This window comes from Haliotis rubra, unplaced genomic scaffold, assembly GCF_003918875.1.
Source record: "Haliotis rubra isolate DU_JTF1 unplaced genomic scaffold, ASM391887v1 Scf86, whole genome shotgun sequence".
Classification (NCBI taxonomy): Eukaryota; Metazoa; Mollusca; class Gastropoda; order Lepetellida; family Haliotidae; genus Haliotis; species Haliotis rubra.
This window is the reverse complement of record NW_025767590.1, coordinates 1,006,718-1,024,213: the sequence shown is the minus strand read 5'-3', so window position 1 is coordinate 1,024,213 and position 17,496 is coordinate 1,006,718. Positions and strand designations below refer to the sequence as shown.

Here is a 17,496-nt window from a genome sequence, read left to right as displayed (position 1 = left end):
ATTATTTGTATACAAACATTGCTCATACATTTTCTGATGGACTTGTTCAAGTTTGTTTGATATTATATTGTAATGTAAAACTACTTTGATATCTTGATAGCTGAATGGCTCAGCCATATATGGTAACTGTTAAGGTCCCCCAGGTGTACTAACAGGTTCGAGTGATATGGAACCCCAGGTTGAATCTAGATGCACTGACTTACTGGTGGGAAGGGTGCAGTTAATAAGTAGTGTGATTGAGGAATAGTTCTTCAATCCAGTAGCGCTAGACCACATTTATCAACATTTGTTGCTGTATTGCTGGGATATTGCTGATAGCAGCATTAAACAACAAACAAACTCTATTTTGCAGTCTGTATCCATCAGGTAATGTAAGAAATATTCATTCTTAACCTGAAACAAACCACACACAAAACTATTGTTATTTTGATGATAGAAAAACACCAAACAAATGAGAGTAGCCAAAGGGGCATAACTCTGTGAGTAAGTTGCAAGGACAGCTTCTTAATGACAGTTGAAGGCAGCAGAGTCTGTTCATAACTGCTTGGTGATGGGATAACTGTAGATACTGCAGCCGTCCACAACAGACTGCATGTTGAATAGTGTACAGCAGCTAGAAGCTTGCATATCATAGTTTATGCTTATTCCAACTTGAGTCCTAACAATTATAGGATGTGCTTGGAGCCAAGAGAATACTCTTAATAAAAGTAAGCATTCTTATTCTACAAGGAACCAGTGATATTTTCTCGTTAAGTTGTTCCGGTGACGTTCAAGCTTGTATTTTAAGTAACATTTTCTTTCAGGTATCTTTAATATGATACTTTTTTCAAAGTACTAGATTTTTTCTCAACATAGTCATCTTTGGCAATCATTCATCTTGTATCATTTATTATCCTTGTCAATTTATAGAAAAACAGTTTGTGTATGTTATGCATGGTTGGTTCAGGAGAGGTGTCGGGTCTCTTATCATGCTTTATTGCTTTGTAACAAGGATTGGACATTATAACTGCTATTATCATGATGTCACATTTATAAAATCCACTTGACTGACAATGGGTCTAAATCAACCAGTCATGTTGTGCAAATTTCTATGTGTCAGAATTATAAAATAGGGCATTATTTTGTCTGCAGAACCTTCCCATATGAGTACTATAGTGTGATATCAGCCAGCTGTGGTATAACCTTGGTATTTCCCACATACACAACACTGATGAAAACTGATGGAGTCTGGGTCCCACCCTCATGATGCTGTGTCCCGGTGTAACTGGTAATTTCAGCAGCACCCTGTTCATCTTGTTTCATTAAGTGGAGAAATTGTGAATAATGTCCTGATCCCCACTATATTTATCTACTCTATGTTTACAGCTAGTGGTTAACTATGTATTACTGCCTCCCATTATCAGTACTTCAGTTTTCATGCTACTTGACTTTTGATTGGTACAATCATTTTTGGTTGCATGTATATCTGGATAGTCAGGTGGTGATGTGATACATGTCTGGATAGTCAGGTGGTGATGTGATACATGTCTGGATAGTCAGGTGGTGATGTGATACATGTCTGGATTGTCAGGTGGTGATGTGATACATGTCTGGATAGTCAGGTGGTGATGTGATACATGTCTGGATAGTCAGGTGGTGATGTGATACATGTCTGGATAGTCAGGTGGTGATGTGATACATGTCTGGATAGTCAGGTGGTGATGTGATACATGTCTGGATAGTCAGGTGGTGATGTGATACATGTCTGGATAGTCAGGTGGTGATGTGATACATGTCTGGATTGTCAGGTGGTGATGTGATACATGTCTGGATAGTCAGGTGGTGATGTGATACATGTCTGGATTGTCAGGTGGTAATGTGATACATGTCTGGATTGTCAGGTGGTGATGTGATGACATGTCTGGATAGTCAGGTGGTGATGTGATACATGTCTGGATAGTCAGGTGGTGATGTGATAAGTGTCTGGATAGTCAGGTGGTGATGTGATACATGTCTGGATAGCTAGGTCAGGTGGTTACACAATGGATATTTGGATAGTAAAGTATCTGGATAGTAAAGTATCGGCGTAAACTGTATCTGCATAGTAACATGGTGATATGTATCTGGATAGTAAGATGGTGATATGTATCTGGATAGTAAGATGGTGATATGTATCTGGATAGTAAGATGGTGATATGTATCTGGATAGTAAGGTGTGACAAAGTACTGCCAAACTTCATGGAATTGGTTCTAGGTTCTCTACCCTGTCCAGGATATAATGTTGTTATTCCATGATGTGGAATATTTTGTGCACGAAAGGTATTGTCTCATGAAAGTAGGAATTATGACGTGTCACAAATCTAAATTCTGTGTGAGTGTAAATGTTGGAATAGTTATAATTACAGAAAGTATGAAATACCAGTTAGCTTGTTATTTTTAATCACAAACCAACCTGTTGTGTGAAATACCAGTTATTGCATACATAATTTTTGGGGAGACAAACTATTTCTTTATCACTGCTTCAAAACATCCATTTTTTTAAATGTACAATTTTGCTTCTCTGTCAATGTTTGTATATGGGAGTGTGCATGCTCTAGGTATTACTGTGTGAAAAGAAGACACTTACACAGGCTTGCACTGCGTGGACTGTCATGGCGTCACATGTCATGAGCTGCATATCAGGTTTCAACTGGAGCATGTCTCATGTCAATAGTTGTTGGTCTGTCCTGACTCTGCCGTGTTGTGAGTGTTGAAGCTTTGTTGACTTCTTGCACTGGGAGATTACACTGACAGTGACATAATGCACTGTACCTGACCTGATGAAGGGTTGTACTGAGTGGAAAACTGACCTGATGAAGGGTTGTACTGAGTGGGAAACTGACCTGATGAAAGGGTTGTACTGAGTGGGAAACTGACCTGATGAAGGGTTGTACTGAGTGGGAAACTGACCTGATGAAGGGTTGTACTGAATGGGAAACTGCCCTTTAGAAGGGGTTGTACTGAATGGGAAACTGGCCTGTAGAAGGGGTTGTACTGAGTGGGAAACTGACCTGATGAAGGGTTGTACTGAGTGGGAAACTGACCTGATGAAGGGGTTAGACTGAGTGGGAACCTGACCTGATGAAGGGTTGTACTGAGTGGGAAACTGACCTGATGAAGGGTTGTACTGAATGGGAAACTGGCCTGTAGAAGGGGTTGTACTGAGTGGGAAACTGACCTGATGAAGGGTTGTACTGAATGGGAAACTGGCCTGTAGAAGGGGTTGTACTGAATGGGAAACTGACCTGATGAAGGAGTTAGACTGAGTGGGAAACTGACCTGATGAAGGGGTTAGACTGAGTGGGAAACTGACCTGATGAAGGGGTTGTACTGAGTGGGAAACTGACCTGATGAAGGGGTTGTACTGAGTGGGAAACTGACCTGATGAAGGGATAATGTTTAGTGGGAAACTGAATGGGAAGAGAACAGGTTCTACTCAGACTGAGAACAACTGAAGAAGGGTTGTACTGAATGGGAAACTGGCCTGTAGAAGGGGTTGTACTGAGTGGGAAACTGACCTAATAAAGGGGTTGTACTGAGTGGGAGACTGACCTGATGAAGGGGTTGTACTGCATGGGAGACTGACCTGATGAAGGATAATGTTTAGTGGGAAACTGAAGAGAGAACAGGTTCTACTCAGATGAGAACAAGTAGAGTAGTTAGTTGTTAAGATATTGTTACATAATATGATTGTGTATAAGCTCAGTGCGTCCCTCAAATGATTGCAGGTTGAATTGTTCCCCCACAAAGACTGCAATCTTCAGCCTCCCTGGGGGAGGGACGCCCATTGTCTTCTGTCAGTACAATACCCTGTAGGGATCAGCCTTCTAGTCAACATTCCCTCTCTTCTGAAAAGACCAGCTAGTCCATGATAACCTGTTTCTATTCAAACTGAGAGATTGCTTTTAAATTTTGGGCCAGCCACAAACTCCACCCTGCTCTGCCTAAATTCTTGGCCTATTTCCCCCCAAGCCATCCTCCAGGTTCAGTGTACACCCGGATACTGACAGAGAAGGAACACTGTTTGCTTTCTGGAGATATATTCAAGTTCGGGATAATTTACAAGCCGTGCGATAAACGTAAAACTTCTACAACCTTGGTATGCAATAGGTTGTCAAACAAACAGGTAAGAGGTCTTGAAGTTTTGTCATCGTTATACCATGACATTTCAGTCACGTCTCAGTTTCAAGCCAGTCACAATCTGGAATTGAAATTCATTTCTGCCGAGTTAATCTGTGATGCATCTGACTCAGAAAGCTTAGTAGAGTTGTGATGATTGTAGAAGGTACGGACTATGTTATACCGAGGTAGTCGTGGGTCACTGCACCGTCTGGAAAGGTTGTAAATCAAGTCACACATAGGTGAAGTGGCGACCTCTATGTTCGCATAGCAGATGGAGCTGGACGACTGATAGAGTCAACAGCTCCTGTTGAGAGGGACTCGGGACCTCATTCACAAAATGACGTGAATTACTGGAAACGACATTCCCCGTGGTTTCTGGACCATATCAGCTGACTTACGGACAGACTTTTTTGTTTACTGATGAGTGGTTTTCTGTTGAAACTGTGACATCCTTCACCATGTTCAAGGTAGGGTGAACTCACCATCTGGGTTTTAAATGTTAAAATTTGTTCTACATGAAGCTCAATATTTATGATTTATGATTTTGTACTTGTATTTGTGAATTATATTAATTATTAATAAATGATATTTTCTCGGGGATAATTGTGAAATCTGGTTAGAAAAAATGTCATTTCTTCATGTGTAATATGACACCTCACTGTTAAGGCGGTGGCCATTATTCGTGGACATAGTGTAGGAGCCTGGTATGTTATATTCAGAAACTTTGATGACCTTCTTTCAAGTGATTTCTATGAAAGTAGTTTGTAAGTACTGACTAATGTTTGCTGAGACTGAGTGCTCCAGATATCAGCAGATAGTGTGGTATGATCTCAGAATAGGCAGATTATATTTTCTGAAATGAAATATTTGTTTTCTGTCAAAGGTAGTTTGAAATATTAAAAAAATAAAAATCATTAAATTTTCTCAGGGTTTCTCATTTAATATACGTATTTTATAGGAATATGAAGCGTAATAAAGAAGGGAGTATATATGTACTGCAGCCACATATGTCTAACCAGGCGTCACTGTATACTGTATCATTAAACACTGATGATGATATAGTAGGTACTAACTCCATATTACTTGAACTACTTGAAACACAACAAGAGATATACATCTGTGAGGGCTGTCAGTGGAAGATGAGCCAGAGGGTCTGTATTTGGTTTGGGCTCTGTCAGCAGTATATTCTGCATCAAGTGTTTGGTGTCAAATGTAAGATATGTTACATTTAACCACTTTCTAAATGGCATTTGGTGTCAAAGTTTGACTGAAAAAGTTATAAATGATCAGCTTGTGCAAACACTCCAAACACAATCACTCTCTAGAGATTTGGTGATAGAAATACCTTGATGGCAGACTTCACTGATAAGAAATAATACTGTTCACATTTGATGTGTGCAATGGGAGTCCTGTAAATCACAAATGCTGTGTTAATGGGCTACGCTTACAAGCGTGAATATGTGTGCATTATAAATATGCACTATTATTATCAATGGGACAATAACAGTTGTCAGTACAGTTGTGAAATAGGAATGGGTGTACCAGTTCTTTAAAGTGTTTCTCTTTGCTGTGTGGAGTTGCTTCCCTTACACATACCAGAATCCTCTGTTCCTGGGTTCAGATCCCATATATATGTCTGAGATCTGAATTACTTCAGACTGTCATCCATATTAATCTGACATAACTGGAACACTGTTGAAACAATCCTCGCTCAGTCTTTTAAAAAACTTTCTTTCTTAATGATCTGGTAAAGACAATATATTTTGATACGAAGACTTGAAAGTACTGTCGATGAAACAAATATTCAGTTATCAGGTTTTAGAGAAAAGCTTCATGTAGATTTGAGATGACATGTATGTATGTACTAAGAACTGTTAGTGTTGGCTAGTGATGAGTGTACTTCAAATAACTTTAAGAGAAGGTGACTGGATCATTAAGATCATTGATGACAGAAGGGTTTCCTATAAATGTTCAGTAAGCTAAGGAACAGCCCGATTAACCCATCAGTCATTCAGGTGCAGATATCACAGCGAGGTAGTTAGCTGTTTGGATCACAAGTCAACTTATCGAGTGTATCGAGTTCTTCACGTTGCTAGGTGTCACCACTATATCCAAGGGTGTCAATTTCTCCTCGTGGCGACTGTCTACAGTCTCTGTGTCTTCCCCTTACACATACCAGTGAAGATCTGGGTTTGAATATTGATCTTCAGTAACCCATGCTTGTCGTAAGAGGCGACTAACGGGATCGGGTGGTCAGGCTCACTGACTTGGTTGACACATGCCATCGGTTCCCAATTGCACAGATTGATGCTCATGCTGTTGATCACTGGATTGTCTGGTCCAGACTCGATTATTTACAGACTGCCGCCATATAGCTGGAATATTGCTGAGTGCAGTGTAAAACTAAACTCACTCACTCACTCACTCCCCTTACACATGCTGCAGACAAACCGTGATGTAATCAGAATTCTGTACAAGGCAGAGAAAAACACCACTCACTCACTCACTCACTTGGTAAAAGTAATTCATTGATAATGTTTAGTTTGAATTGGAGGGTAACATTTAAACACATCACGCGATTGTAGACTGACCTGGTGAAGTTGTTACGAGGTTGTATTTCACAAGAAAGTCAGTATCTTTGTTAGGTTTCACAGCTGTAACATTTATGAGGTGATTGATGAGAGAGTAGATTTGCTCTGGATGTGATACTTGTTAACAGTTGTTTTCCTCTCTTTACGTACCTTTTGTCTAATTAGTTCATCAAAAGACACAGTTTCCTTACATTATGTGGGGTAGATGGGTAGTCTGGTGGTTGTAGTATTGTTAATGACCTTAGTCTGGTGGTTGTAGTATTGTTAATGACCTTAGTCTGGTGGTTGTAGTATTGTTAATGACCTTAGTCTGGTGGTTGTAGTATTGTTAATGATTGTTAATGACCTTAGTCTGGTGGTTGTAGTATTGTTAATGACCTTAGTCTGGTGGTTGTAGTATTGTTAATGACCTTAGTCTGGTGGTTGTAGTATTGTTAATGACCTTAGTCTGGTGGTTGTAGTATTGTTAATGACCTTAGTCTGGTGGTTGTAGTATTGTTAATGACCTGGGTTCATACCCACTTGTGTTCAGTGTGTGAAGCATGTTTCTGGAGTTAATCATTGTGGTGATGCTGAAGACTCAAACTCACTCACTCACTCACTTGTAATGATGTTTGTCTTTGTTGTGATCGTGGAAAATGTACTGTCAAGGATAAGTGCATGCCTTCTATGATCCATGTGAAGATTCCAGGCTAGAACAGGTCCCCAGTAACACATGCTTGTCGTAAGAGGCGACTAACGGGATCGGGTGGTCAGCGGACTTGGTTGACACGTGTCATTGTATCACAATTGCATTGGTCGATGCTCATGCTGTTGATCACTGGATTATCAGGTCCAAATTTGATTATTTGCAGACAGCTGCCATATAGCTGGAATATTGCTGAGTGTGGTGTTAAACAACAAACAGACAAACTTAAGATGCATTTAATGGATCGGGTCAGGCATGGGGCTGTGCTAGCAATGTCAGTCACGGACTGTCTGGCCCAGACTTGATTATGTACACCTGTCATCATATAGCTTGAAAACTGCTGAGTATGACAACAAACAACAAACATTCTATACCACTCAAAAGAGTTAAGGAATGCCCGATTTATTCATACAATTATCATTCATCTATCATGTCAGAATAGCTACTGATATAAATATTGGGTATTCTTTAACATTTTTCCGATGGCACATGTCATGTATACCATGTTCAGTGTTAAACGGTCCAACCATGTCACTGTCCAGCTACATTGTCAAGTATGATAAACTGCTACATTATAACTGTGACAAGACAGCACCTGTTTGTCGCTTTGATTGACACCCATCAATAATCAATGACAAGTGATCAGCACAGGTGGTGGATACGATTGTATAACAGCCTGGCTGAAGGTGTGATATGAATGAGGGTGATCAGAATGATTGATGGTGAACATCTCTAGGGATGTAAATACATCAGAAGAGTCTGTCATGTGTTCTCTATATTGTGGCTGTAGGTCATTTGAGGAGGAATCTCTGGCATAGTGGTATGTTTCTTCGTTACATCTTGGGGATGATGTCCGAAATATCAGTGTTTTGAAACATAAATTATTTTTATTTTATTTGAAATATTAGTTATATGGAAGATAATATTATCATAATGAAATTGTTTCATTTCTTGAGGCTAGTCTTGAAATCTAAACTAAATGCATGAATTGTGTCTCTTCTTACTTAATAAGGTAAAAGATATTTTCCTCAGAAAGAATTCTTGAGCCTAGAGTCTTGAAATTTGAACAAATTGCATGAATTGTGTAGCCTGGTACTTAACAAGCAAAGTAAATAAAATTTCCTCATAAAAATGTCCTCAATCTTTAAAATCTTAAAAACTGCACGAAGTCTGTAGGCTGGTACTTAACAAGCAAAGTAAATAAAATTTCCTCATAAACATTTCCTCAATCTTTAAAATCTCAACAAACTTCATGGAGTGTGTAGCCTGATACTTGACAGGCAAAGTAAATAAATTTTCCTCAGAAACACTTCCTCAATCTCTAAAATCTGAACTAACTACATTGATTTCATGTCCCGTCTCTACAAGCCAAGTAAACACATGTTTTCACATGGTATTCCTAGCACATGAGTTACAGATGACATGAAAACACATGCTGTTGCTGAGTAGGTCCAGTGATTCTACAACAAGGCCCTCCTCTATATTCCAGTCAGCTTGGACTGCCAGCGGTTTATGTCATTGTTTATACCTACAGGTGACATGTTGCATCTGACATGGGAACATGTAATGGGAATCATTCCGCTCAACCTAGTTTGTTTTCTTCTCTGTGAGGACTTTGGGCTGTCAGAAACAGTTATGGAGCACACATTGCATTGCAAACTGATTGTAGGATAGGGGAACGTTTACATTTATCACTGTTGTAGAAATATAGTTTATGCATTGTAGTTGTGTACAGGATGATAAATTATCTCAAGGGAAGAGATTTGTTAAGGAGAAATTTAGAAATGATGCTTTCTTTTGAGAAGCCATTGCTGGGAAAAAAATCTTACATTTCTTCCAAGTCAAGCAGTCGATAAAGTAAAAATTCCCGAGAATTTGTATAGAATGTGCAGATTTAGGAGTGTTGACCAACCAGAGGGCTTGCTTCGACCACACCCCCGTTTTGTGCGGATATATCGTCAGCCATTTGTGTCAAGATCGTTTAGTTGAGAGTCAAAATCGGGTTTCAATCGACTTGCAGAAATAACAATAAAGAATTGGAAGGTGTCATGAGTGGTGCTCGATAGGCCAATCATCCATGATTATGTTTACATTAAATTTTAATTGATTGCATGCGATGGTAGCGTAGCGATTGGCAAAGCAGTCGGGTAGGGTGTACCAAAGTGTCCGGCCATGTCAATGTATTATACTGTGAAGCATTTCGAGTCGGGGGTCATCTCAAATTTTTGTATATATTTTATAAAATCTTTAATCCTCGCAAAGACACGAGGGCCTGTGCAGTACAGCTGGTATGTTTCCAACCTGTAGCCACACAGTAGGACATGCCTGTGCCCATTGGTTCGAATGCCAGTTTGACCAATTATGTTTCTTAGTTTGTGAGCACCGTACCAAGTGGAAAATATGCACCATGTTGACACCTGCATCACTGTGAGCTTTCTCTCTTCATTAAGTTGACATGACATGATATAACTGGAACGCATTTCAAAGTGGAAGGAAACCCATCTCACTCACTCACTCAGACAGAATGTTCTTGGTTTCAATCCAAAAAAGCAATGTTAGCTCAAAGACTATTTTAGATCTGTGTTAGATAACGGTTGTTATAGTAGCACCAACATCACTTTGTTGAATAGTTTGTGAATACTACATAAAGACAACATATAAGATATGTGATGACATTGTCCTGCATGTCTATAGGGAACTACCATTACAGGTGGAAGGTTTGTTGAAGTCATTATGTCCCATAGTTTTAGCACAAATTAGCTGTAAACAGATTCCCTATATATTGCAGGACTAGGTATTATCTTTGGATGGGTTAAAATAATTTGTCTTTTAATTTTATATTTGGTTGAAAAAACTACGATAAGTAAATAGTTTTAATTGATTAAACTGGATGACAGTTGTATTTAGAATACCGTGGTCCCCACTGGGACTCTGGAACTGGTCCCCCACTTGGACTGTGGAACTGGTCCCCAGTGTGGTGTGTCAGTGTTACCCAAGAGCTCAGATCGATATGTTGAGTATTGATCACTGGACTGTCTCGTCAAGTCTTGATTATTTGAAGGCTTCTGTCACACATCTTGAATACAGCTGAGTGTGGCAATAGACCACACACAGACACACACACACATGCACATACACACACAGACACATGCACACACACGCCCATGCACACAGATAGGAAATACCCGATTTAATTGTGAAAGACGTCGGATTTCTGGTGTCCCCTTGTATAAATAAGGTTGTATCATTGCTAAAAATGGCTTGAAACCAGAGACCACATATTATATGGTCTCTGATGAAACTGAAAGGTTTTTCTTGAAGTTGAATACATGCCCTACCTCAAAGAGTGGTGTAAATGTTTGTAGTTAAGGCTGGGAATGGCATGTAGCTCACGACTATCACATTTCACAAGGTTGGTTCACGTACCTAACAAATATCACCATGTATTGTCTAATTTGACATGCAATTAACAGTTGTCATGGAAATGGCTCAAATTACTGATCACTTCTAACCATAATAAATTTGATGTTGGTTTTGTGTGTTAGTAAGTGCACTTGGTGGCTCATCTTCTCTAGTAACTATTGAAGGCATTAAATGTACAAGTTAAGATCATTTCTGAATTAATCCTATTCTTTCTACATTTATTTATGAGTCTTTCCAGATCTCTTTCTTAATAGATATTTGCTTTGGTAATTTTCTGTGTAAACTTTGCTTGTGTGACTTGTTAATCTACGTGGTTGTGGAAGTAATTCACCTTACATTGTTTCACTTGCTTTCAGCATACACTTTTTTGAATGTTGTTGAATTTTTTTGTAAATATTTCTTTCTTGTATTTTCAGAGTAAATCCAAGAGGAGTGGTCCTTTAAAAGCCCTCTCTTCAGTTTTTGGTTCTGAAGAAAAGACTGAAAAGGGAGGCACCTGGTTAAGGGGAGGTCACTCTGCCAAGTCCAAAACTGACCAATCAAAAAGCAAGAAATTTCAGAGCAAGGATGACAGTAGTATGTTAAGTAAAAAGAGCAGAGATAAAATTAAAGCCAATCCCTACGCAACAGTGAAAATGTGGCGCCCTCTGTCTATGACAACAAGCTCAATTAAAGATGACGAGGTGTACCAGAGTTTTGATGACTTCCGTGACATGGCATCTCAGTTGAAGCAACTTGATAAGACTGATTCTCTTCCTAAAGAGCCTGTGAAGTTAAAAAAGACAATATCATTTGAAGATGAAACCCAGCCGGATTATTCTGATACCACATCGAGGGATACAGAATTCTCAAAATTGAATGGGAGTGTCAAATCAGACTATAGTGTCCCAAAGACTGAGCCACCCCCAATTTTGAGGAGATCTTCAATTTCAGAGGAGAGTTATTCACTTGTTAGTGGCAGTGTGACAGATTCAGTGAAATATGTTGTGTCACATTCCTACGGAGTGGAAGATTTTGACAAGGCAACAAGCGATGTTGAAAGACTTTTAACAGACTTAAAAACCACAATGGAATCCTTAAAAGCTTCAAGGATAGACCGTAGTCAAAAACAATTTCAAATGTGTCGTGAAGAGCTTATCAGCCAAACGAGACATTTCGTCAATGATGCAAAACTTTTAGTCAGTAGTGCTACTCACACGAAGGAGAAACTGGCTGTGAATTTAGACAAGGGCATTCACACGCTAGCCAAGCTCTTCCTCCACAGTCAAGCCGTTATGTTGATGATGCAGTCCGTTCATCAAGCACAGCACCTCGGCTTTGAAGTCATTAAAGTATCCAATTCATTCAAAAGTACCTTGAATGCAGCAAACGCGGCGTGCGGGAAACCCCTTACGGACCCTCATATGAAATATCTCATGCGACAGGCCACAAACCTCGCCTCACTCCTCAGCACCCTCTTGAAAACACTCAAAGAGTTAAAAAGTAATTAATGTGTCTGTTATTCATAACCCATGTGACCTCTTCCTACTCCCATACCTTACCGTATTTGACATAATGACTGCTCTTTGTTATAGATATTCTGTTGCTGGATAACTGAAATTAACTTCTGAAAGGTTTGCGCAAGGTGAAAAATCGTAGAAATGAACTTTTCTTATTTAGTTGATGTATTTCAATGTTTTGTTTTTCTATATCGTCATGCATGATTTTGTTTAGGAACATCAAATTTCAGTCAACATGTGGATTTTCTCTGACCAAAAAAATGTTTACAAGCAACAATACCAGTACAAGGAATTACCAGTTTAATGACTTGTTTTATGGAATAGTAAGTAGAGTTAGTCATGTGATAAACCAGTTTGATGAACCAATGTCATTTGCCATTACAAGAATGATCTAATATGCTACTCAGTAAAAGTTAAGGGCTACACAATTCTTTCAATTATTACAGGTCATGTGTCACCAATATAAGACTCTTGATTGCTTCATGCTATGAAAGAATCGAGTAATCCTTGACTTCTTTTGAGTAGAGAATATTATTTTGATGATTATTCTTTTGAGGCATATTCTTTGGATAAAGAGATTATTACCTGTGTGTTTCTACACACTCACCTAAAACATGATGGATCTTTGTCACGAAATTTAGGAGAAACCGATTTTTTAAGGCTTACCTCGACTGAACCTGTTAAGGTACTTTATCACTATAGAAGATTTGTATTTGATGACATGTATTACCTTTCACAAGTTATTGAGACCAGTACAGAGCATTTATTTTGTCAAGTACGGTAACATCTGTCTGAAATAGCTGAAATATGCAATGCCTGATCCCTGGTACTGGAGATCCTCGCACTGATGACCAGGCCAACGTTGAAGCAGGGTCTACGTACCACGGACATATTTTGTTCTTCATTTCTATTGACAATCCTACATTCAGTTCCGTATCTGTTCTGTGATGTTCACACACAGATGGTTTTATCATTAAACGTAATTGTATGGAAACATACTTTCTGATCAAACATTATTTCTTAAGCTTGCGAAATAGCTCACGGAGTTCTGAATCCATTCAAAACTAACTGAAATGATTTTTTTCCTTGTAAGGTATGTGGTGTGAGGTGTATGGATTCTTGAATAAGCAGACATTGTCACCTTTACAGCTGTGTTTTTTAGCAGAGTTCAATCCCTTGAATCACTATAGTGTGAAGTCTACATGGAAAGGTTTTTCTTGTAATACAAACGAGCCAATGAAATTCAATCTATTCTATTCAACCTTTGATAGGGATCATCCTATTTTATCTGACGGAAGTCTGATTACATATAATGTGTTTAGATGTATATGTGTAAATAGTATCTTTAACTCAGCGTCACAGTCAAAGGTTGAATTTTGTGGATTATATCTCACTGGTTTGGATGGGTTTACAATATGTAAAAAGTATTTCAACTTCAACTTCTCAATAGTTTGGCAACTAGGAAACCCAGATCTGTTTTGTCTTGTTGAACATATTCAAGATTATCTAACATTGTTTTACAAAATATACTGCTCCAAAAAATATAGGGATACTTGATTCTTTCATATTATTGTTGTTAATCTGTCATTCATGAATACTACTCAAAAAAAGTTGAGAACAATTTGCACATTACTGTAGTTAGTATCAGATTCACTGTTGCAATATGAAAGAATCCGATGGCCCTTCACTTTTTGAGTAGTGTAGTTGTACACTGTTCCTTAAACAGATCATCTATATTCTCTTCACTGCCTTTAAATTTAACAAACACTAATTTTTATGTTTTGTTAATATTTTCTCATTTTTCTTTAAGTTGAGATTCTTGGTATGTGTCCTTTATTCAACTGTCACAGACTTAGAAGAGTCACTACATGAAATATTTATCTGGTCCATCATTGGTTAAGTCTCATTCTCAAGGCAGCCATAAAGTTTATGAATACAATTACACCATACAAATTCTGAGAAAGTTTAGTGTGATGTATTGCAAACATTTACAGATATTCTTTGATTACGGTGATTTCATGGGGTTACACCAGCATATATTTCATAAAGCTATAAATGTGCGAACTTGTGGTTCTGTGGTATAACATGGTTCAGGATCAGTTCTGTGCAGGCTTAAAGGACATATAACAAGCCATGTTAACACATCTGGAATTAATTCTTCTTCCTTTGTTTTCTCTCAGCTTATTTTCACAGTGTTTTAAATGTGACTGACTTGTGTGTTTCAGATGAGTCCTTCTCCCTGCGTTTATGAGGGACATTCTAGTTTATGTTCTGCTTACTGCTGCTATTTTGTTGTCGGTGACTATAAACATTATCGACCAGTACAAACTAACACTGCATGCCTAGGCTGTACGACATTATAACACATGGACCAGTACAAACTAACACTGCATGCCTAGGCAGTACGACATTATAACGCATGTTTAACGGTTCCTGCATGTTCTCACAAAGCCTGTCAAGTATTTCAACAGATTAATGAAAAGCCACAATAGATTTGATATGACATTTTGTTCCCTTGTCTTCTATTGAGATGACCTGTTTGACAGCTTTATGATGGACACCCATCACCATAGACCAGACCCAGCTTCACAAAGCTGTAGTAGCACTGTGGTTGTTTTCCCTATAATTTAACAAAGACCTATTTTCAATTGTGCAAAGATTGCTCTGTGAAACAGATTCTTGGATCTTTCTGCACAAAAACATGTACTGCCAAAAACTGTTCCATTCAAATCCTCATATTACTATGGTTACTGGTAATGTATGTGCCAATCACTACATTGAATTGTTCCATATTACAATACTTACTGACACGTTACCTATAGTAATTTAGAAGATTCCTTAACGTTTTTGAGCAGTATCATTAAGTATAATGGAGCCATCGCATTTTGTATGTAATTGTATTTATGTCATATTGAGTCTGTTGTGGCTTCTCAAGGGGGCAATGAATATCCAAGGTATATTTCATTACTGTGAGTCATATCATCAATTCATCCTGCTTCAGGTTTTTGGTTATCAATGTAATTACATTTGTGAATGTTTTTAATCATTACTGAATGTGTTCATTTTATCATTGTCTCATAGCTCTTATTCTTTTGGCATTGATTTGGTCATGTTGAAGAACAAGGATTCGGTGAGCAGCCTAAGATTTCAAATTTAATTTTGAGCGAATAATTTTCATACTTATTTTTGTTCTAATCAAGTTTCTCTTTTTGTTTGGTTTTAACTGAAAGTCAAGTGGATGATGGTGGTTTAAGACTGCCATGCATGCTTGGACTTTTTATACACAATGATTAAATTGCCATGGCTGATGGTCCAAGGGGAATAACTCTGTTACAAGGTTGCAGTACCCTCAGAACTGTCTTCACAAAATTTATGTTCATTGGTAAAATATGTCAGGACAAATTAATTCTTCTAAGATATATTTATTTATAGTCTTCATATATACATATAATGCACCTCTCTTTAGAAAGGATGGCCAGTTGTCACATAATGTAATTTTATTTTCAGATTTATACAATATTCGTTATTAGGATCAATTCTCAATACATGCATGCTCTGTAGTGTTTTCTCAACAGAGTTTTAACACAGGGGACTGGAGAATCTGTTTCCTAACCTGCACTGTATCATGCTTTGCACTTTAACATTAACAAATATGGTATCCTTAACTGCTCGGGTCTAAAGTTATGAACAAAGTTATGATTTTGAAGATTTTCACTTTCACAAATCCTCTCAATCGAATGATCGTGTTAACTTTTATGTTACAATAAAATTCCATTCATCATAAATTATTTTTGAAGGTAGTAGCTGAACCGTGATACAGTAAGATATGTATTTATATTGTGTACATTGATGAGAAATAAGCTGGAAGTATTACGTGCTTGATACTATATACTCAGCATTCTGTACAGGGATTTACCAAACTATCTCCACAAACTGAGAGGGAATATCAACAAGGCTGTATCTTTGTTTTTGCAGATATACTAATCTTTGATAGTTCCATTTCAATCAACAAATTGATTATTTGTCTAATGTTGCTTTGTATAGATGGGAGGAGGCTGTAATTTTTTATATTGGTTTTCAATCTTAAAATTTCCTATTCCTTTTTAAAACACTTAAAGGTGTAGTATGCTTCAGGATGTGGTGTTCACTGGTTTGGTGCCCAGTTTGGGTGTAGGTCTAGTCAGTGTATAAATGCCTTTTGTTAAACCGATACACTGTGTGCGTTTGACTATGGTAGGCCATCAACTGATGAAAGGGGAACCTAGGTGGCCCAGTCACCTGATCTGCCACAATTATCTGTGGTGAGTTGTGGCCCTTGGGCATGCTGGAAAGGTTTGATCATGAGTTTGAATGCTGGCTTCCCCACATTGTTTGTTGGTGCCACCATACCAGTGATCATAGGTCTCACCAAAGTTGTAAACTGCATCACGTTACACCATACTCCCAGGTTTGGTTGACATACTGTGATGTACCTGGATTACTGTTAAACCAGCATTAAACCCAACTCACTCACTCACTCACTCACTCAAGTGATAGGCTCATATGCTAATGTTCCAGGACTGAGTCCTCATTCAAACTGTGAGTATTTGTCATGGGTCTGTGCATGTATCTTCACAAGACTGTGTTGGTGGGGATTCTAAGATTCCAGGTTAGAAGATGTCCCCAGCGCCATCATAAGATTCTTTGGACATTATATGTGATTGATATTAGTTAACATGCCAGCACCTGCTGCCAAGACAAGCTTGTTTGTTTTTTCTCAGTTTGTGATCATAGGTTGGTACATACCTACACTGGTATTATACTGCTCATCTGTTGTTAAGGATAGTCTTATGAATGCAATATCCCGAACTGATCACTAGTGACAGGTGAGAGCCAGGAAAGCCGCATCATGTGTCTGAAGGTAGCTGTGTACCATTAATGATGCCAGAAACCTATGGTAGCGAGTTCTAATCCCAGAGGGGCGGTGGGGTAGCCTAATGGTTAAAGCGTTGGCTCGTCACGCCGAAGACCCGGGTTCGAATACCCACATGGGCACAATGTGTGAAGCCCATTTCTGGTGTCCCCCGCGGTGATGTTGCTGGAATATTGCTAAAAGCGGCGTAAAACCAAACTTAGTCAGTCAGTCAGTCTAATCCCAGATTCAGATCGTTAGAAT

At 38.5% G+C, this 17,496-nt stretch overlaps 1 protein-coding gene across 1 annotated transcript in view; it reads left to right on the top strand.

Annotated features, from left to right (window-relative positions):
• Positions 1 to 15,051, top strand: part of LOC124262878 — a 237,732-nt gene extending 222,681 nt beyond the window's left edge. The window contains exons 22-25 of the mRNA XM_046697461.1: positions 353 to 366; positions 3,915 to 4,144; positions 11,259 to 12,324; positions 14,567 to 15,051. Of these exons, the coding sequence (XP_046553417.1) occupies positions 353 to 366; positions 3,915 to 4,144; positions 11,259 to 12,324; positions 14,567 to 14,592 (1,336 nt within the window). The 3' untranslated portion in view covers positions 14,593 to 15,051. The remainder of the gene's footprint in view (positions 1 to 352; positions 367 to 3,914; positions 4,145 to 11,258; positions 12,325 to 14,566) is intronic.
• The last annotated feature ends 2,445 nt before the right edge of the window (positions 15,052 to 17,496 follow it).